At 43.3% G+C, this 22555-nt stretch overlaps 1 protein-coding gene across 1 annotated transcript in view; it reads left to right on the forward strand.

Moving 5' to 3' along the window:
- LOC133765207 (annexin A10-like) overlaps positions 1-22555 on the forward strand; it is a 61407-nt gene that overhangs the window by 7718 nt on the left and 31134 nt on the right. Inside the window, exons 4-5 of the mRNA XM_062198871.1 lie at positions 1925-2006; positions 14165-14259. Coding sequence (XP_062054855.1) covers positions 1925-2006; positions 14165-14259 — 177 coding nt within the window. The remainder of the gene's footprint in view (positions 1-1924; positions 2007-14164; positions 14260-22555) is intronic.

Genomic DNA, 22555 nt, shown 5'->3' on the forward strand with positions numbered 1-22555 from the left:
TTCCAAACAGGCATTTAAGAGTTCACTCCACTAACACCGTTGTACTTCTAAATATGAAAACATGGCCATCTCACAATCATCATGAGGCTTTTGGCCTTCGTCAAATAGCGAACTCCATGTTTCTTAGCATCAGTGAAATCGAGTTCAAAATGAGTTGAATTCTGAGCTAGCGAACACTGTTCTTAATCCTCCCGTGAGCACTTGGGTATTGGCGTGTGTATGTTTAAGTAGAAATTATGGTCTAGTCCTTTCTCGTTAATTAACCAACCTTCTACTGTTTGAAAGCTTTGTCTCCAGCTAAGATGATATTGCTGAACAGCATGGCAAATGAGCCCTTCTCATGGCCTCCTGGGTTCATTTGCTATGGGAAGGCATATATTTTTTTCACAATGGTTCTGGTTATGCTGACAACATCCGGGAGAGCTGCCTTTCTTCATAACACATTTTTTGCTGAAAGCTCTCCTGGTCTGTCTGTGATCATATAGTGCCCAGCCTGGGCCAGCTCTGTCTAAAATAAATGGGCCATGTGGACCCAAAGCCTGCCCTCACTTCTCTGCCATTTTATTGCTGGCAAGAGGGAGAATTCCCAGGGCCTGTCACTCTGGTTTTGGTTTGCCCCTGCAGCTATGAGTGCAAGCTAAATAACCCTGCCCACCTAGATGACCCACATGTGTATAACTCTCATAACCCAAATTCAAACATTTTCAATTTCCCCTAATGTGATTTTAGGGTGCTTTATGTGCAAAAAAGGCTGCACTGCTTATAATTTGTGTAAATGGCATGAACTCTCCCCCAAAAAGCTTCCTTTTCACTTTCTGTGAAGTACTCTCCAATTCCTAAGAAAATGATTCTTGCTGTTAACATGACAAGTATTTTTCATTTGTTTCCTATATTTTTCTACTCTTGGTTTTGGGTGCATCAGTTTCCTGTCTAAAATAGTAGATGTCAACATTATGAAAGCCGATAGGTAAAATAAACACAACCAAATTAGCTGTCTACAATTAACATATAATTAGGGCTTTCATTTAATAGACTTGTGTGTGTCTTAAATAAAACAAATAAGGGACTGGTGTTTGGCACATTGGTTAAAACTTCATTTGAACACCTGCATTCCATACCTGAGGGCCTGGTTTGAGTCCTGGTTCTTCCAGTCCCAATCCAGATTCAAGCCAATATGCTCTGGGAGGCAGCAGGTAAAATGGGGTCAGGTACTTGGATTCCTGCCATCCACATGAGAGGCTCGAATTTAGTTCCAACTTTCCAGCTGCTGCCTGGCCCCATCCTGGATGTTGCAGGCATTTGGCAGATAAACTTATGCATGGAAGTTCTCCTGCCTCTCTGCTTTCAAAATACAAGTCAAAATATTTTTAAATGTTTAATTAAAAAGAATAGATTTTCTGTATCTATGACATTCATGAAACTTGTATAACTTAAAAAAATTTTTTTTAAAAATTTTAAAAAGAGTAGATTTTCACTGTTATTTATCTGGCAAAAAAAATGTTGAAACCTTTCATGCAAATTATCACACTCACTTTCTTTTTTTTTATTTTATTTTTTATTTTTGACAGGCAGAGTGGACAGTGAGAGAGAGACAGACAGAAAGGTCTTCCTTTTGCCGTTGGTTCACCCTCCAATGGCCGCCACAGTAGGCGCGCTGCGGCTGGCGCACCGCGCTGATCCGATGGCAGGAGCCAAGTGCTAATCCTGGTCTCCCATGGGGTGCAGGGCCCAAGCACCTGGGCCATCCTCCACTGCACTCCCTGTCCACAGCAGAGAGCTGGCCTGGAAGAGGGGCAACCGGGACAGGATCGGTGCCCCGACCGGGACTGGAACCCGGTGTGCCAGCGCCGCAAGGCAGAGGGTTAGCCTAGTGAGCCGCGGCGCCGGCCAATCACACTCACTCTCTTATGGACTCTCCCACCAGGTGCAAGGGACCATCTTCCCAGCTCCTAACTTCAACCCCATGATGGATGCCCAAATGCTGGGGGGAGCACTCCAGGGATTTGGTAAGTCTAATCATTTTACTAAAATGTTTTTTTGGCTTCCCCTTGTTTAAAGACTCTCCTGTGTTTGTAAAATAGCATATTTGTTTTAATGAGGCAAACAAGCAGAATGACAAGAAAAATCACCAAAATGGACAACAGCAATGGACAGATCTGAGCTCAGCATGTTTGTCCGAAACCCTCCAGAGCCTCACCGCTAACTACTAACCACCACGGACTCTGGACGGAGCACCCTTCTTGGCCTCTGCCTTGGTTTGCTGCCTGCCCTGTTTCATTTCTACTTCAGTCAAATCAGATGCCTTCCTATTTTGCCAAATGGTTCCGCTTGGTCATATCTCTGATAGCCCAAATCATCCCCCTACCTGGACAACAATTTCTCCTAGTTTTTATCCAAATTCTCTTCCTTCAACACTCTGTAAAAAATGAGCCTTCCTCTGTCAGACTTTCTCTCTGAGCCCTCCAAACTCAACCAGGCACGGCAGCCCCAGGGGCCCTGGCTTCCTCAATCTCATTTGCATGGTTATTGAGTTTTCTCTCCCGACTGCTGGACTGCGACTTCCTAGACACTGGAGTTTGGCTACAGGTGTTTAATAAATGGATGCTCAATGAATGAGACTAATAGTTTATAAAAGGGACTTAGAGAGAAGAAAGGAGGGGCCGGCACTGTGACACAGAGGGCTAAGCTACTGCTTCTACAAGAGCCAAGTCAAGTCCCAGTTGCTGTGCTTCTGTGCCAGCTCCCAGTGAACGCACCTGGGAGAGCAGAGGAAGACGGCTCAAGTGCTTAGGCCCCCACCACCCACCTGGGAGACCCAGATGGAGACCCAGGCTCCTGGCTTCAGCCCAGCCCAGTCATGGCTGCTGCAGCCATTTGGGGAGTGAATGAGTAGATGGAAGATCTCCTTCTCTGTCTCTCCCTCTCTCTGTCACTCTTTCAAATGAAGAAAAATACATCTTTTAAAAATATGAAAAATTTGCAATTTTTTAAAGAAAAAGGAAGAATAAAAAAGTTGGGATTCTTTTTTTAAAAGATTTATTTTTTAATTAATTATTTTACTTATTTGAAAGAGTTATGGAGAGAGGTAGAGCCAGAGAGAGAGGTCTTCCATTCTGCTGCTTCTCTCTCCTAATGACCACAACAGCCAGAGCTGAGCTGATCCAAAAACAGGAGCTCCTTCCTGGTCTCCCACGTGGGTGCAGGGGCTCAAGGACTTGGGCCATCTTCTACTGCTTTCCCGGGCCATAGCAGAGAGCTGGATCAGAAATGGAGCAGCCAGGACTCAAACTGGCACCCATATGGGATGCTGGCACTGCAGGCCGCAGCGTTAACCCACTGTGCCATAGCACGAGCCCCAAAAGATTTAATCTTTAAGAAATAATATGGAGGTATTAAACATCCATGTATCATCCTTTAAAAAAAGAAAACTGTGTAAGGAAAATTTTTGGTGTACCCAAAGATAAACATAGACAACATAAAAGAAATGTTTGTATGGCTGGTGCTGTGGCTCACTAGGTTAATCCTCCTCCTGCAGTGCCGGCACCCCGGGTTCTAGTCCCGGTTGGGGCACCGGATTCTGTCCCGGTTGCTCCTCTTCCAGTCCAGCTCTCTGCTGTGGCCTGGGAGTGCAGTGGAGGATGGCCCAGGTGCTTGGGCCCTTCACCCGCATGGGAGACCAGGAAGAAGCACCTGGCAGGATCCTGGCTTAGGATCGGCGCAGCTCCGTCAGTTGCAGCCATTTGGGGAATGAACCAATGGAAGAGCTTTCTCTCTGTCTCTGTTTCTCTCACTATCTGTAATTCTACCTGTCAAGTAAATAAAAATCTAAAAGAAAAAGAAATGTTTGCACAAAACCTTTCATAAGAAAGCAAGCTCTTAACTTTAAAGACAAGGTTGCCTTACAAGACTTCCTTGTGTGTTTGCCTGTGTGTGTGCGCATCTGCAAATCCATGTGTTTTATTCACTAGCAACATCCCACAGGAAAACAACAGAGGACTTCAAATGTGCTCTTGAAAGCTGAGTTCGGCAATTTGCTGTGAATGCTTTCAAGCCTTTTAAAGTATCCATGATCACCAGAAAACACGGAGACAAGAGAACGAAAAGTTAGAGATGAACTTCTTCTTTAGGAGTGCAATTTGTGCAATCTACTAACCAAGCATTTTCTCTGCGCCCCGCTTTCCATGTCCCTGTCTCATGGCAGCTTTGGGGACAGAACTTGCATGCATTCTGACCATCCTAATTCTTTGCCTGTCTGTGTTTCAGCCTGGAGGATTTCAGCAGGCTTTGGTTTTTGATTGTGCAGTGCCCACTGCAGCATGCCAGAGCAGGATCACGGTGGGAAATGCTTGAAAAGCCCATCCGTGCTGATGACCCTGGCCAAGTGCCACTGGAAGAGATAATAATATTCTCCCTGACTTTTGGATTTTATTTAGAGAAACCTGAAGGGCAGCTGTTTGGCATGAAGAGTTAAGCCAGTTTATGGTGCCCACATCCCGCAGTGGAGTACCTGGTTCCAGTCCTGGTCTCCCCTCCCTGCTCATGCCCAACCTGGGAGACAGCAGGAGACGGCTCAGATACCTGAGTCTCTGGCACTTCCCAGCTCTGGGCTGGACCAGCCCTGGCTTTATGGGCATTTGAGGACTGAACCGGTGTGTGGAACATCTCTCTCTCTCTCTCTCTCTCAGTCTTTCAGTCTCTCTCTCTCTCTCTCTCTCTCTCTCTCTCCCCCTTTGCAAATAAGGTGAAAATAAATAAGAAAAATCTGAAGGCAAAAATGTGTTTGAAACAGATGAAAATGAGTAGCTGTAACACAACTTGTCTCATATGACTCAATCTAAAAAGGGACACTCTTTTTCCTAATAGCTCAGTCTGCTTCCCCCATCTCCTGGCTCGGGCCTGGCCCTGATTCATCTGTTGCAGACATTTAGGAAGGGAACTGGCAGATGAAAAAGCTCTCTGTCCCTGTCTCTCTGTCTTTCCCTCTTTGCCACTCTGCCTTTCAAATAAATAAACCCTTTTTTTAAAAAGCTCATGAAAAAAAGTGTAATTTGAAAAAACTGCATGGATTTTTTTTTAATTTGACTACAAAATAATTAAAAATAATTAATGAATAATTAAAAAGGAGAGAAAAATCCAACATTGGAAGCAGGATACACAGCAGACTCATAGAATGGCAGATGTCCTAAACAGCACTCTGGCCTCAGAATCAGCCCTTAAATCATTCAGATCCAGCTAAAAAGCCCATGAGAGTATTTCAGGCATGGAAAGCCAAGACACTGTGGCAAAAAAAAAAAAAACACTTATCTTTTAATTTTACTTTCCATGAACTTTTTGAAGTCCCCTCATACGTTTCTAAATCTTAACAAAGGAGCACATAACTCAAACCTAATCTTTTTTGAAACAGTACTATTTTGAGTAGACATCTCACTTTCCTAATCTTTCTCACCACTGTGATGCTAGTTGTAGGTTTTTTGAAGAACATTCTTTATTAAGCTGAAGAAATTCCTTTCTGTTTGTAGTTTACTGAATGTTTTAAATCTTGACTAAGCATTAAATTAGGTCAAATGTTTTTTCTACATTTAAGGGAGTAATCATATGACTTTTCATCTTCAACCTTTTTTTAAGATTTATTTTTATTTATTTGAAAGACAGAATTACATAGAGAGGTAGAGACAGAGAGAGAGAGAGGTCTTCCATCCACTGGTTCACTCCCCAGATGGCCACAATGGCCAGACCTGTGCTGATCCGAAGCCAGGAGCCAGGAGCTTCTTCCAGGTCTCCCATGTGGGTGTAGGGGCCCAAGCACCTGGACCATCTTCCACTGCTTTCTCAGGCCATAGCAGAGAGCTGGACTGGAAGAGGAGCAGCTGGGACACGAACCAGCACCCATATGGGATGCCAGTGCTTCAGGCCAGGGCTTTAACCCACTACGCCACAGTGCCGGCCCCCATCTTCAACCTATTATAGCGATGGATTACATAAACCGATTTTCAAATATTGAATCATGTGGAATAAATCCCACTTGGTCAGGAAACATAGTTCTTTGTACACATTGTAATAATCAATTTACTAATATTTTTGAGAATTTTTACATCATAAAAATTACACATAAGGGATACTGGTCATAGTTTTCTTGTAATTTCTTTCTCTGGTTCCGGTGTTAGAGTTTCAGTATTTGGTCTCAAGAATAAGATAGAAGTACTCTCTCTGCTTCAGTTTTCTGGAAAAGATTGTACAGAGTGATATTTCTTCCTTAGAAATTGGATAGGCCTGCGCCGTGGCTCACTAGGCTAATCCTCCACCTGCAGCACCAGCAAACCAGGTTCTAGTCCTGATCGGGGCACCGGATTCTGTCCCGGTTGCTCCTCTTCCTGTCCAGCTCTCTGCTGTGGCCCAGGAGTGCAGTGGAGGATGGCCCAAGTGCTTGGGCCCTGCACCTGCATGGGAGACCAGGAGAAGCACCTAGCTCCTGGCTTCGGATCAGCACGGTGCACCGGCCGCAGCGCACCGGCCGCAGCAGCCATTGGAAGGTGAACCAATGGAAAAGGAAGACCTTTCTCTCTGTCTCTCTCTCTCTCACTGTCCACTCTGCCTGTCAAAAAAAAAAAATTGGATATATTCACCAGCGAACCCACCTGAGCCTGGTGATTTCTGCTTTGGAATGGTATTAATAATTGGTTGAATTTTTTTTTGAATAATTAAAAATCTACTTTTTTTTTAATTTCATAAATATAAATTTCCAAAGTACAGATTATGGATTACAATGGCTTCCCCCTCCCCAAAATTTCCCTCTCACTTGCACCCCTCCCATCTCCCGCTCCCTCTCCCTCTCCCATTCCATTCACATCAAGATTCATTTTCAATCATCTTTATATACACAAGATCGATTTAGTATATATTACGTAAAGATTGCATCAGTTTGCACCCACACAGAAACACAAAGTGTAAAATACTGTTTCAGTACTAATTACAGCATTACTTCACATTGGACAACACATTAAGGACAGATCCCACATGAGAAGTAAGTACACAGTGACTCCTGTTGTTGACTTAACAATTTGACACTCTTGTTTATGGCGTCAGTAATCTCCCTAGGCTCTAGTCATGAGTTGCCAAGACTATGGAAGCCTTTTGAGTTTGCCGACTTCGATCTTATTCCGACAGGGTCATAGTCAAAGTGGAAGTTCTCTCCTCCCTTCAGAGAAAGGTACCTCCTTCTTTGATGGCCCCATTCTTTCCACTGGGATCTCACTCGCAGAGATCTTTCATTTAGGTCTTCTTTTTTTTTCCAGAGTGTCTTGGCTTTCCATGCCTAAAATACTCTCATGGGCTCTTCAGCCATATCCGAATGCCTTAAGGGCTAATTCTGAGGTCAGAGTGCTATTTAGGACATCTGCCATTCTAGGAGTCTGCTGTGTATCCCGCTTCCCATTATGGATCATTCTCTCCCTTTTTGATTCTATCAGTTAGTATTAGCAGACACTAGTCTTGTTTGTGTGATCCCTTTGACTCTTAAACCTATCAGTGTGATCAATTGTGAACTAAGATTGATCACTTGGACTAGTGAGATGGCATTGGTACGTGCCATCTTGATGGGTTTGTATTGGAATCCCCTGGCACGTTTCTAACTCCATCATTTGGGGCAAGTCTGATTGAGCATGTCCCAAATTGTACATCTCCTCCCTCTCTTATTCCCACTCTTATATTTAACAGGGATCACTTTTCAGTTAAAATTTAAACACCTAAGAATAATTGTGTGTTAATTACAGAGTTCAACCACTAGTACTAGAATAAAAAAAAAATACTAAAATGGATAAAGATTTACATTGTACATCAACAGTCAGGACAAGAGCTGATCAAGTCACTGTTTCTCATAGTGTCCATTTCACTTCAACAGGTTTCCCCTTTGGAGCTCAGTTAGTTGTCGCCGATCAGGGAGAACATATGAATTTCTTTAATGGATATACGTAGATCTATTCAGATTGTGTTTTTCCCTGCATGAGTAATGGACTCTCTTTCATTTCTGATGTTGGTATTTTTGTCTCTCTTTTTTTTTTCTTAGACAGTCTGGCTACAGCCTTATAGAGTTTATCAATCAGTTCTAAGAATCAGATTTGTGTCATTGACTTCCTACTGTAATTCTATTGATTTATGCTCCACTTTTTATTTCTTTTCTTCTGTTTAACTTGTTCTTCCTCGTGCAGTTTCCTATGGTAGAAGATTAGAGTCTTGATTTCAGTTATTTTTTCTTATCGCACATGCGTAACTCAGTGTGATAGACATACCCTGAGCATTGTATTCACTATTTCTCAAGAATTTTGATCAGCTATGTTTTCATTGAAAAACTTTTAAATTCTCTTGAGATCTTCCGATTGCTCCATTTGTTACTAAGAAGTCTGCGGTTTGGTCTGCGCGTCTTCTGGGGCGTCTCCAGCTTTCTTTCTGTTTAGATTTCTAGCTCTGCTTCAGTGTGTTCTGAGAGCCCATGCTGTATGGTTTCCATTAGTTTCAGTTTGTGAAGGTGTATTTTACGGTCCAGAATGTGGTGAACAGTCCACGTGTGTTCGGCTGCTGTTGCATGAACTGCTCCACAGGTGTCCGTGATGTCTGGTTTACTGACAGTGCTGCTCCGTTCAGTGTCCTCACCGACTTCCTTTCTGCTGACTCAGTCGGTTGCTGATGGCGCCCCACCGGGTGCACCTGTCAGCCTTCACACTCCTTTCCTGGCTGACTTTAACACGTGCTTGGTGCATACACACTGGAGATCTTACTCCTTCACCTTAATAGGAATTTAGCCACAATAGTTATTGGCTCTAAAGTCTTTGTCAAAGTTAACACAGCCACTCCAGCTTTCTGTTTATATTCACAGGGCATAGCTCTCCCTACCTATCTGTGCCTTTACATTTAAAATTAAATGATCGCGGACCACCCAGTGCTGTTTAAAAGTATTGGACATTTTATTCAAGACTATTTTCTTTCCTGGTAGACAACTTTTAACTATCTTACCATACAGCCAATCCTCATTATTCATGGATTCTGTATTTACAAATATATCTACTTGCTAAAATCGTTTATAGCCCTAAAATCAATACTTGTAGTGCTTTTATGGTGTTTTGCAGACATGTGCGGAAAGAAAAAAAAATCAGAATCACTAGGATGTATAATCCTAATAGAGATCATAGAATTTCACATAATGCCTTCTTCTTTTAGTACTCATACATTAAATATATGTTCTTTTTGTTGTCTATTATAAGTGCCATTGTTTTTGCAATTTTGATGGTGTTTGTTGGGGATTTTACCATTTAAAATGTCCCCAAGCACCCCAAGCAAAAAAAAAAAAAAAAAAAGGAAAGAAACTTCTGTAGCCATTCAGAGTGAACCAGCAAATGGAAGAGTCTCTCTCTTTCTTCACTCTCTCTTTCTCTCTCTCTCCCCCTCTCCCTCTCCTACTCCCCAGGACCCATAACTCTGCCTTTCAAATAAATAAAGTATTTTTTTTTTGACAGGCAGAGTGGACAGTGAGAGAGAGACAGAGAGAAAGGTCTTCCTTTTGCCGTTGGTTCACCCTCCAATGGCCGCCGCGGTAGCGCGCTGCGGCCAGCGCACCGCGCTGTTCCGGTGGCAGGAGCCAGGTGCTTCTCCTGGTCTCCCATGGGGTGCAGGGCCCAAGCACTTGGGCCATCCTCCACTGCACTCCCTGGCCACAGCAGAGAGCTGGCCTGGAAGAGGGGCAACCGGGACAGGATCGGTGCCCCGACCGGGACTAGAACCCGGTGTGCCGGCGCCGCAAGGCGGAGGATTAGCCTAGTGAGCCGCGGCGCCAGCCTAAATAAAGTATTTTTAAAAACCAGCAGCCTCAGACTTCTGAAAAAGTAAAAATGGCCTTGAGAATAATGGTAAAATACTGATTGGTTTCCTATGCACACACACAAAAAAGTACACAAATGCAAAGTGAAGTATTTGGAGAAAATAGGTGCGCTAGAAGCATGAGCTGCACTGTTGCTGGCCAGGAGTTTTATGTTAATAAATTAATAATACAGCACATCAGAAAGAACAGAGCATCTGTTGATGTGTACAGGGGGCTGCCTGGAAAATGTTCAAGCCACATCCACTCTATGGGGTGAAGCGATGCAAAGGATGAAAAAAGCAGCTGTGCGGGTTCATCAGGTGATACCTGATAATAACAGAACATTGAGAAAGCAGCAGAGTGGCCAGCTCTCTCCTGAGAGTAGTGCTGGCTGACAGAGGAGACAACTGCAGATCACGGGGAGCAGAACAGTGTTTAAAACAGCTCCTCGGCGCTACAGGAAAAGAATATATAGAATAGGTTTTCAATGCTGAAACCCTAACCCCAACCTAAATAGGTTTAGGGTTAGCGTTAGAATTAGGGTTACTTCCCAAGGACATTGGCAAACAAATCTATAATACAAATTATACTCAGGTTTTTCTTAAATATTTATTTTATCAAACCGAAAGGCAGAATGATAGGGATGTGGGGAAGAGAGCGCAAGAGTGAGAGAGAGAGAGAGAAAGAATGACTCCATCCATTGATTCACTTCTCAAATGGACACAACAGTCAGTCCTGATTCAGACCAAAGCCAGGAGCCTGGAATCTACCTGGGTCGCCCAGGTGGGAGGCAGGGGTCCAGGGACTTGGGCCACCTTCTAGAGCTGCTTTCCCAGGTGCATTAGCAGGGAGCTGGACCTGAAGCAGAGCAGTCGGGACTGGAACCAGCACTCAGATAAGAGATGTGGGTGTCACAGGCAGTGGCTTAATCTGCTGCACCACAATGTCAGTCCAGCACTTCAGTTTTGACCAAATATATATATATATATATATATATATATATATATATATATATATCTCCTAACCAGAGAACTGCAGCTTTCAGTAATTCAATATTCACGGCAACTTTGTAGAGAATAAATACCAGGAGTAACAAGAGTTGACTACACAACTTGAAAGCCTACCAAACTGCTGTGGTTCATTATGCCCCAAGTTTCCATTAAAACCAGAAAATAAGAATTATCTAGGCACCCCTGTCCTAATACAATGGGAAAAGAAAGAGGGAAATATACAAAAATTCTAAAGAAAAAATCAAAGCTGGTATTATTTGAAGAAAATATTCTGGAAGGATACTTTAAAAAGTTCACTAAAAATGAAATCAGATGTTTGCTTTTTTGCAAAAAATAATGAAATCCATGAATAGTTTTTTTATAAGTCCCATTCTCCATGAACTTTTTAAAGGATGCTTATTTAACTAGAAATCCAAGGTAACCAAATAATTAGTTATTAAAAATTATAAAGAATTCAATAATTGTTCTGGATATAAAGTGAATATAAATTCAATATCACTTCTTCAGTTAACCAATTATGTGTTGAGAAATAAAATAAATACTACAATTCAAATATCTGCAGAAATATAAGCAAGAATAATTTTAGTCAAGTAATACTTATTGCCATTTGTAAAACCTACAAATTTTTACTAAGTTTTTTAGAAAATAATTTCAATCAGTTGGCAAATATACCACTGATGACACAAAGACAACTCTCAAAATTGACTCTTAAAGTTTACAGTTACTTTAACTTTAAATTTTAATAAAAGTTTAGATAAACATACAAAATTATTCTGAGATTCTCTGGAAGGAAAAATGAAGAAGAATTGCTGTGAAAACTTTCAAAAGTGAAAAATAACTCAGTTGTAGAGGATCTCAATAGGCCAGGAACAAAAAAAGAGAATTCTATAGTAATTGCATCACTGTGATGATAGCAAAATCACAAGGCAATGGAAGTCATTGAAGAATATTCTAATGTGAGAAATACGTTCATTTTGGAGTTCCCCTCATGCTGATAAAAGACTCCTCCACAGCCACTTGTTTTCTTGTGAGTCCAGAGTCGTAACTGGGCCAGCCCCACACCGCATGGCTCGACGCCTCTTCTCTCAGAAGCCACTAATTTCAGTCTTTGGGGCTAATTCTAGATCTTCCTCCTTCCCTATTACAACTTTCAGATCATTTCTCCCACCTGCATGAAACACCCAGCTCTGCCTCCTGCTTCTCCTTGGCATCTCCACCTGACGCCTTTCTACCTGACTTCTCCTTGGCACCCTGCACCTCTATAAACCCGAGTCACTTGCCCTCATTCATTCTATAGTCCATACCTGACCCATAGTCTTCCTAAGACCCTAACACCATCCAGGATGGCTTTAATTTTGAAATGATGGTTTGCTTCACATCCAGCCTCTTGGTTCATTGTTAAACATCTCTTCTTGCAAACAAAAGGAATTAAATAAGCAAGGAAGAGTTCATCCAAGACTAGTCCAATAGGGATCAAGACCATTTCAAGACAGAAGATTTAACTCAATTCCTCTGAAACAGAAAGTGACAGTTTTGAGTACCAGGAGGAACTAGTGGAAAAGTACTAAAGGATGTTGGCACAGAGGCTCAGTGAATGTGATTAGGTCACTGTGACTAATTGGCATTTATCAAAGTGAGGCTCCTGCCCTCACACACACATCAGATATGCAGTTTTTATCGTTCCGAGTGATAATATGTCAAAGGAATGGCATCCAGAGCCATCTCTGGGTTGTAAATCAGGAAAGAGCCTGGGAAAATATATAAATCTCTAAAGGGCAGAAAAATAATTTGCAGTTGTGAGGCCCTATATTAAGAAAGGGAAGTGATGGGGCCCGGTGCCGGGGCGCAGTAGGTTAATCCTCCATCTGTGGCGCCGGCATCCCATTCGGGCACCAGTCCCAGCTGCTCCTCTTCCAGTCCAGCTCTCTCTCTACTGTGGCATGGGAAAACAGTAGAAGATGGCCCAAGTGCTTGGGCCCCTGCACCCACATGGGAGACCTGGAAGAAGCACCTGGTTCCTGGCTTGGGATAGGCAGAGCTCCAGCGGTTGTGGCCATTTGGGGAGTGAACCAATGAAAGGAAGACCTTTCTCTCTGTCTCTCCATCTCACTGTCTACAACTCTACCTCTCAAATAAATAAAATCTTAAAAAAAAAAAGGGGGAAGTGAAGTTAGCAAGAAATCTATCTAAATTTCCACTGACGTGAGGGAAGAGTTAAGCCCATCTCTGTCTCCCTAACATGACTATAATTATGGCTAAATGCATACAAAGTGTGCATAGGAGGCAGTGGAGGATGCCAGAGGAACCACATTTCATACAAGGTGATAGAAGAATACTTCTGAGATGTTGTTTTAAGTTATGGGCTGGAGGATGGAAGGAAGAGATAAGAGGAGTTATATCCAACTGACAGGTTGGGGCTAAACCAACAAAGACAAGACAAAAAGAGGATTTGCCTGTATGTGGAAGGTTAACCGTCAGGCGACAACGCCACCTGCATGCAGAACTGACCAAGCTGGAAGCAGCCAGCACTGTTCTTTATGTGTGCTCCTAGCTCAGGCCTTGGCCCACTGTGCATTGTCCCATCCCCTTGTCTCCAGCCACTGCTGGTTCCCAGCAAGTGTTTCATGTTGTCTCCTTCCAAAATTTGTTTCCTAGAATACCTGACACTTTAGTCAGTGTACGTGGTATCCGCCACACTGATGGTGGCTTGGGTAGCTTTTCCCAAGACCAATGCTTTTATTTCAGTTAGCATCTGTCATAGCTCAATCAAACCTTTTAAATTTCAGGGATCTTTGGTCTCTACAGAATTTAACGGAAGGGTGATGGGTTCACGCCACCCCTCAGAGACATACAGTTGCCTTGAAACAGAAGAATCTCTTTCTCCACGGCATCTGCCTCCTCTGGAGGTTCTGCACAGGAACAGAAAGCTTTGTCTTGACGCATATCAGCTGCAAGTCGTGTCTCTGTGCACTGGCCATTGAAACCCACATCAGTGTGAGGGCTGGAGAGCCGGGTGGCAGAGGCAGGAGAGGTGGTGGGAGAAAGCCAGTATTTCCTTTTTTCCCAATGTTTGTTGTGAGGTCTTTTTCAGGGGTGGGGAGCTGCCGCTGTAGTAACAGTGCTAAAATGAGAGTTAGGAAGAATCTGGGCTTCATGTGGGGTCACTGTGCAATTTCTGGTCTGCGTGAAAATTCTTCTTAGCTTGAATGCGCCTTCAGGGATAGTAATGCTGGCATATCGGTTTGGATCCTGAGAGAATGGGTTCTTCCCAAACCCTGACTAATCTGCAAATACTGTTCCCTCCCAGAGTGTGACAAAGACCTGCTGATCGACATCCTGACTCAGCGCTGCAATGCCCAGAGACTGATGATTGCGGAGGCCTACCAGAGCATGTATGGCCGGGTGAGGCCTCTTCCTTGACCTGTGCTGGGGCGGGCTCCTGAGGCGTGGCCGCATGCCCCTTTTCCTGTCATTCTCGCAGATCACAGATTTCAGACCTCACTGCGTGTCAGAAATAGTTTGTATTCCTAAGCTGTATCATGAAATGTACACGGGCGCACTTGCAAAACTGCATGGGAAAAAAAAATGAAAAGCTAAGTTTGGGTTGGTACAGGAAATTTTGAAAGCCAGGCATTTTTTTTTTCATAATTCACATTTCCCATGACTTTCTGCAGTGCCCTCGTGTGTGTATGTGTGTGTGTGTGTGTGCTGTGCTCACACTCATAGTGATCACAGCTCTTTCCCAAAACTCACGCAAGCATGAGTTTGGTGACCTTACGCTGCTGGTTTGTCCATTAAGACTAAAAGTGTGCTGGGAACGCCCCAGTGTGGCGCTTTCAGGAACGACAAAAAGAACTAATGATCACCAAGTCAAAAAATAACAACTGGCCCTGCAACTCTCCTCAGGCCCCCGTCTCCCTCTCCACCAAAGCAAATTCTCCACCGGCTTTTCTTCTCCACAGCATGGGGTTAGAGAGACCATTACAAAAGAATGGCAGGGTTTTTTTGTTTGTTTGTTTGTTGACAGGCAGAGTGGATAATGAGAGAGAGACAGAGAGAAAGGTCTACCTTTTTGCAGCTGGTTCACCCTCCAATGGCCGCCGCGGCACACCGCGCTGATCCGAAGCCAGGAGCCAGGTGCTTCTCCTGGTCTCCCATGGGGTGCAGAGCCCAAGCACTTGGGCCATCCTCCAGTGCACTCCCGGGCCACAGCAGAGAGCTGGCCTGGAAGAGGGGCAACCAGGATAGAATCCAGCACCCCGACAGGGACTAGAACCCGGTGTGCCAGCGCCGCAAGGCAGAGGGTTAGCCTAGTGAGCTGTGGTGCTGGCCAAGAATGGCAGTTTAAAAATAGTTTTAAGGCCATGAAACCATTGGTGGTGTTTTTAAAGTAATCACGTTCTAATTTCAAAGCAGGAGCCATTAAAGAGCCCTTGCTTTTGTTATGCATTTAATCCACAGATTGAGAACAAAACTCTTCTGGCCCACAGGGCCTGGAATAGCAATTACTTTGTCAACTGAGCACTCTGGATGAAACACTATCATAAAACTTCCTCTTTGGAGCCAGTCCACGAAAACTCCATCTCCAAACCTTAGTCTTTGAACAACTATAACACGAGGATGTTCAAAAAAGTTCACAGAAATGCATGTTAGGAAACAACGATGCATGCATTTCAAAATCTTTTGCAGCAGAACCAGCTTATCTTTCAATTCCATTTTTCCATTAATTTTATTAAGTTCATGAGATAAAAGGTAGCCCTCCATTTTAAAATGAATAAATAATCCAAAAAGCCACTACGAACAGTGACATTAATTGAATTTTTTCAAAGGAGAACAGCTACTTTTTGTTTTTTTAACATAAGACTCTTCCCTGAGCTTCTGCTCCCATGACACCATGGCTAGGTTTTTGGAGATAGAATGTCAAAGTTACATCATGGGTAATCTAAATCGGTTTCTATACAAAGTGCTATAAGGGATGTCATTTTTCAGTAACTCCCTAAAGGTTTATATTCCTCTTTGGTTTTGATATAACAAGTTAATTTAGACTAAAGCATTACTTTATCAAATGCTGCAAAATTGTAATGACAAAAAATGATTAAGAAATGAGTTGCATTTAAAATGTTATGTTATAATTAAGCACTTCCCACTATACATGCAAGGCTACTTCAAAATGTTTGTGGAAAAGCGCATTGAAAGATATGTCTAGGGGCAGGTATTTGCTGCAATGGTTATAATAGCTGTTGGGACACTGGCATCTCATATCATAGTGCTGGATTCCAGTCCTGGCTCCACTTCTGACTTCTGGCAGCCAGTGATGGCTCAAGTAGTCAGGACCCTTGCCACCCAAGTGGGAGGTGCTCCTCCCACATGACCCTCCCCTTTCTGTTTCTGACTCTCTGCCCTTCAGATGGATGGATGGACAGATGTTAGATAGGTAGAGACTTAAAAGACACTTTTTTTGGCACAAAAATGTTTTGAAACCCAAGCATGGCTTCTTTTCTTTAAAGATTTATTTATTTAATTCAAAGTCAGAGCTATGGGGAGGATAGGGGGACTCTTCCATCCACCCGTTCACTCCCCAAATGGCCACAACAGCCAGGGCTGGGTCAGGCAGAAGCTAAGGAGTTCATCCACATCTCCCAAGTAAGTGTAGAGGCCCAAGCACTTGGGGCCATCTTCTGCTGCCTTCCCAGGCAAATTAGCAAGGAGCTAGATCAGAAGTGCAGCAGCCAGGGCTGGAAATGGCGCCCATATGGGATGCCACAATCGCAGGCGGCATCTTAACCCACTATGCCCCAATGCTTTCCCCTAAGCATGGTGGTTTTCCATGACTTTGTAAAGACTCCTTGTAGGAGGTCTCAGAGTGAAGACTTCACTTTGCTGAATAGCCCCTACTTCTGCACATCTGCTGACTGACTAAACTGCCCACTCTGAAAGACACAGAACCACACTGCCCCTTTCCTCTGAAACACCGTGTCACACAGCCAATTACCATGCCCTGCAAATTCTTTTGCACTTCGCATTTCTCTCTTCCTCACTTACACAGTCCTCAGTTGGACCTTTGTTCTTCTGTGCCCACACAAAGCCAAATTTCCCTGCTGCCCCCATGCCCTTCCCACTCATGTCCACCATCCAAAGAAGCCAGAATGACTCAAAGTCTAAACTTTTCACAGAACACATTGCCCACTTTAATCCCTGAGTGTTTATCCCAGTAATCCCATCAGATATACCCAGATGTTCATGGAGTGAACCCAAATACCTTCCCAGGGCACACAGAACCTTGCTGGCTTTGTTTCTGGTCTCCATCTGTTTTTTTTTTAAGATTATTTATTTATTTGAAAGGCAGAGTGACAGAGAGAAAGAGAGAGAGAGAGAGACAGCCAGAGAGATCTTCCATCCACTGGTTAACTCCCTAAATGGCCCCAACAACCAAGGCTGGGCCAGGTCAGTGTCAGAACCCTGGAGCTCCATCCAGGTCTCCCACATGGGTGCAGGGGCCCAGGCACTTGGACCATCTTCTGCTGATTTTCTAGGTGCATTAGCAGGGAGCTGGATCTGAAACAGGGCAGCCAGGACTCAAACCAGCATCCAATACTGGTGCTGGCAAAGTAACTGTGCCACAACACCAGCCCCTATGGTCTCCATCTTAACGCTCCTCCCCTCCTCCCACACTCAGCTGTGGCCAAATGGAACCGCTTGTAGGTCTCCAAACCAACCTGCTTGCCCCCCTTATATCCACTCTGCAGTTAAGGTAACTACTCATGGACGATCTGGATTTCTCTTCTCCCTCACGCCTTTACGTAGCCACTACTGGTGAATCTGCCTGACCTTCCACTAGGCTTTCTTGTTCTCCCCCACTACTCACATGCACAATTACTTCTCCCATTTTCCATTTGCTGCCTTCCCCTTTCTGGGGTGAGAGTGTATAGATTATCTTCCATGTTCATCATGGATATTTTTATTTCCTGTTAACATGGATGGTCAAGAGATTGACAGAATAATGCTCTTGGCTGCTGAGTAAAGCACACAGGCGTGCTCCGTAAATGCTTGTGACTTGGTATTTCACAGGAGTGCAGAGCTGCTGAGTAGCACCAACAGCTCTGCCTCAGCCACAGCAGAAACGAATCCCCAGACTCAGCTGCAAAGCCATTGGAAAGGCTGCTCATTGGCATATTTTGCAACAGCTTCTACAAGAGGCCAGTAGCAAGGCAGCAGCCGTTTTTCAAGTGTGATATACCTGGACGTTGGATCAGGAAAGCAACGAGCTTAAACAACAAGAGCCCCCTTTGGGAGGTTGCCTTCCTCTGCCAGAGGTTCCAATCAGCAAGCCGTCCATCACCGAGACTGAACATTAGGGTTGTGGGGCCCCAAAGGTAGGAGCACCTCCTCACCTGTGGCTCTTTTCCTGTCTAGTGCTTGCAATCACAAATAATAGTTAAATATTTAATTCAGCAGTTACGGAAGTCATACAGTAGTCATACAATAAATCAGCAAACCTTGCTCACAGACAATGCTTGAAGTCAGTATACTTGCAGCCAGGGGTCCAGGTAGCATGCTGACTTGGGCACTGTATCCAAAAAATGCAAAAAGCCTGAGTCTTTCTAAAACCAAAGCTCCCCACCCGTGGTCTACAGTTGGGGAAGGAAGACCTCAGTCCTTGCTAATCCCTTTTCTCCTGAAAACAATAGAAGTTGTGGTGGAGGGGAGGGAAAGACAGGGAAACACAAGGGAAAGACTGACTCTGCAACAGATAAGCAAAGCACAGTTATTTTATGTATGACATCTGTGTACACCTCAATCAAATTAATTCACAAGTATATCACAAATGCACCGTCTGTATCATAGAAAAACTGCATGGAATTCAAAAAAGTTCTGTATGAAAGTAAACACATTTTAATTCAATTTTATTTTTTAAAAAAAGATTATTTATTTATTTGAAAGGTAGAGTTACAGAGAGGCAGAGGCAGAGAGAGAGAGAGGTCTTCCATCTGCTGGTTCACTCCCCAAATGGCTGTAAATGGCTGCAGCTGGGCCAATCTGAAGCCAGGAGACAGGAGCTTCTTCCTGGTCTCCCATGTGGGTGCACTCCCATGTGGGTGCAGGGGCCCAAGCATCTTCTATTGCTTTCCCAGGCCATAGCAGAGAGCTGGATCAGAAATAGAGCAGCTGGGACTTGAACTGGCCTCCGTATGGGATGCCAGCACTGTAGACAGCGGCTTTACCTGCTACGCCACAGCATTGGACCCCTTTAATTGCATTTTCCACAAACTCCTTGGCCTACGTGAAGTCCTATATTAGCTGGTAGGGCACCATACATTTCAGCTTTGTGGAATCTTAACTCAGTGACCCTAGCCGCATTACTTTCCGATCATAACCAAGTGGTTTGAATCCTTAGTATGATTTGGTTTTGACTTACACCTGGACAACTTTTAATGAGTCAGCCTTTTCACTTTTGAAGAGCAGAGAGAGAGAGAGAAGGAGAACACTCTCATCCACTGATTCACTCCCCAAATGCCCACTACAACAGCAAAGGCTGTGCTAATCCAAACCTGGGAGCCTAAACTCAATCCAGGTCTCCCATGTGGATGGCAAGGACTCACGTACATCAGTCATCACTTGATGTCTCCCAGTGTGCACATCGGCAGAAGGCAAGATGGGACTCAAACCAGACACTCTGCTGCGGGAAGCAGGCTACCAACCAGCATCTTAACCACTAGTTCAAAAGCCCGCCCCCGTAATTCAGCCTTTAAAATGGACCCCATGGCAGTTGCTGCCCAATCCTCATGATGACATTTCCGTGTTGTTAAGTTTTTGCCTGGCCACTATAAGAGTTTTAACATAATTAATAATATTATTGCCTAACACGTTTAATCCACCATGTTGCATACTCCTCAAATTAGTAATTATCATGCCATTTTGTAAGTTAACTGGCTTTGTGATTTTCAATTTCCTTGTACATTTTTCGAACATCCAATTCCATGTTTCTTGTTTTGATGTCATTTTTCCAAAAGGACATTCATTAGCAGGTTTTCTTCTAGAAATAACAAATGAATGCTAAATTATTTCACCCTTCTCCTGAGAGTATCTTTTTCTTTTATTGCACAATGGGTCAGATGGCTATGGAATACTAGGCTGAATTCTAGTTATTTTTCCTTAGATCTTTCCAGATATAAATTCCTTTTATTCTTCTGGCCTTTGTGGGCAAGCTGCAGATATCTCTTCTCACATCAAGAGTTGTAATCTGTAATTCTCTTGTTGCTTTTAAGGTGTTTTTCTTTATCTTGATAGTTTGTGGTTTCACTGTTGTATTCACCAGGTGTGTGTATTTTTATCTAAACATCTGAAGATGCACCTGTTACAGAATATTTGAAACAGTGTCTCTGGCCTTGTCTCTGTGCTCTCCTGCTGTCAATTCTATTAGATAAAAGTTGGTATTTTTCACTCACTCTTCCAAGTCTGTTAGCCTGTTGTTCATACTATTTCTTTTTTGTCTCTGTGAAAGTTTTTGTTACTTTAAAAGATATTTTTCCAATGTGTAAGTTCCACTTTTAGCTGTTTATCAGTTACTCTTTCAAGTATGATATCTTTAAATTCTAGGGTTTTTAAAATCTAGAATTTTATTTGCTTCTTTTCAAGTCTGTTTTAATTTCTGTAGCTTGGGTTCCTTCAAATTGTTCTTCATTGTCTCAGACTCACAGGGTATGAATTCTGCTCTTTGTAGAGTTCACTATCAATAACTGAACTGTTGTAAGTGTATTTCATGCTAATTTCTATGCTGAAATCTTTAAAAGTGGAGCTGATTTTGTTGTTGTTGTTGTTTGGCAATTGTTGTTGTTGTTTGGCAATTGTTGTTATGTGAGAATCTTTGTCTGGGAGAGGCAGTGAATTCCATTTTGCATCTGCTTCTTCCTGCCTTCCCGGGACTCAGTGCCAGCTCCCACAATGATCTCTCCTCCTGGAGGTCTCAGTCTATGTGGGAAGAACACATCTGAACCTTCAACTCATAGTGTTATGGGTCTATGCATCTTAGTCTTTATTCCAAATTCTTGTCTCCACAGTGGTAAGAATTCAAAGCAGAGACATAAATGCAGTGCACAAATAAGAGTAGGATTTACTAAAAGAGAGTTAATATACATTCACATGTGAGTGTGGGCCTCCCACATGCACAGACACTTGTCATGAGTAGGCCAGAGAGTGGCTCTTGTGGAGAGAAAGAGGGAGGAGGCCAGAGAAGAATCCATAAGCATGGCCACCCAGAACTCAAGAGCAAAAGACAAAGGCCACTTCCACATTAGGAAGCGATGCCCTAGTTGAATATTCATGCAGGGTGGAGTTCATCACCCGTGAGGCTTTCTGGGGCTTAAATGACCCATCCAACAGAGCTTAACTTCCCTGTGGCCATCGTGACATCTCCTTCTTCCTAGTCCCAGATGAAACACAGGTGCATCATGGGAGACTGTGTGTACTGGATTGACAGGTAAGGGGGTGGTGTTACAGTGCAGGGCTAAACAGAAATTATGAAAAAACCTTTCTCCAGCTTTATTGATCCCTCCTAATTGCCTGCCTGGTTCTCCCATTTCAAAAGGAGACACGTTCTATCATTTCAGACTTAGAGAAAACATTCTTCTCCTCAAACCCCAGGCAGCAGGAGGTGAGTTTTCTTCCATCTTCCAAGGCTGAATGCTCATTGTGTCCTGGTTCTCACTATCAAAGGTGGAATCTTTTGACAGCCTCTATGTGAGGTTTCAGACTTCACTTTCTGGTCGCCCCTTCCCCCCAAAATGTTATCCTGTCCTCATAAAATGCCCTTCTTTGGCCATTAAAACCTAAGCCAAATACTTCTCAAAACCAACCTTGACCTTCCTCCAGGCACCTGCAGACCACCTCCAAGATCAGCTCATTTGCTTAACCTCTGGTTTTCATTTCTCCCCTGGTTTTAACACCCAGAGGAGTCTCTTCTGAATAACACATACTTCTAAAAGAATATTTGCTACACTTCATCCTGGTATTTGAAGTAAGAGTATTTTAGCCTCAATATACCATGCTTCTCTAAAAAGAAGACCAACGTAGTATGACTGTTATCAAACAAAAATGATTTAGCAAATTTCCATTGAAAATCAAACAATTCAGCCAACTCTGAAAATATAGGTATGGGATTCTTGGAAAGAACAGTCACTCGCCACTGTGAAGGAACAAAACAACTCACACAAACGCCTTTATAATATAATATAAAATTGTACAAGGATTTACACAGTGACTGCCAGGGTGGGTGGAATTAAGACAAATTCTTAGTTCCACTTTCTGTAGCTTTGCATTACTGAGTGTTTAAATAGCAAGTGTCATTTTTTTATCAAAATAGAAAAAAACATACAAGTGAAAAGCATATGAAGTGGTCGCCCTGCGCATATTCAGACTAGCAAGATGTCCCTAGTACTTCCAGCCCTGGATAAAGTAAGAGGAATAAGAGATAGGAGCCGCTGTTTCAATTCAGATGGAATGGGCAGGACAGCTGCAAGGTGGGTAATGTGCAGGTTTTTCAGCAATCTGGAACAGCTCAATTCATAAAAACAAGTGCTCATTAGCTTAATAGAAAACCAAGCAGTGACACTCTCCCTATAGGGTAAGCCTTTGGAAGACAGCAAAGTCAGGCACTCACACTCCAAGGATTACATCTGAGCAGTTTTTTATACAGCTCCAA

The sequence above is a fragment of the Lepus europaeus genome, chromosome 8 (genome assembly GCF_033115175.1).
Source record: "Lepus europaeus isolate LE1 chromosome 8, mLepTim1.pri, whole genome shotgun sequence".
Lineage (NCBI taxonomy): Eukaryota > Metazoa > Chordata > Mammalia > Lagomorpha > Leporidae > Lepus > Lepus europaeus.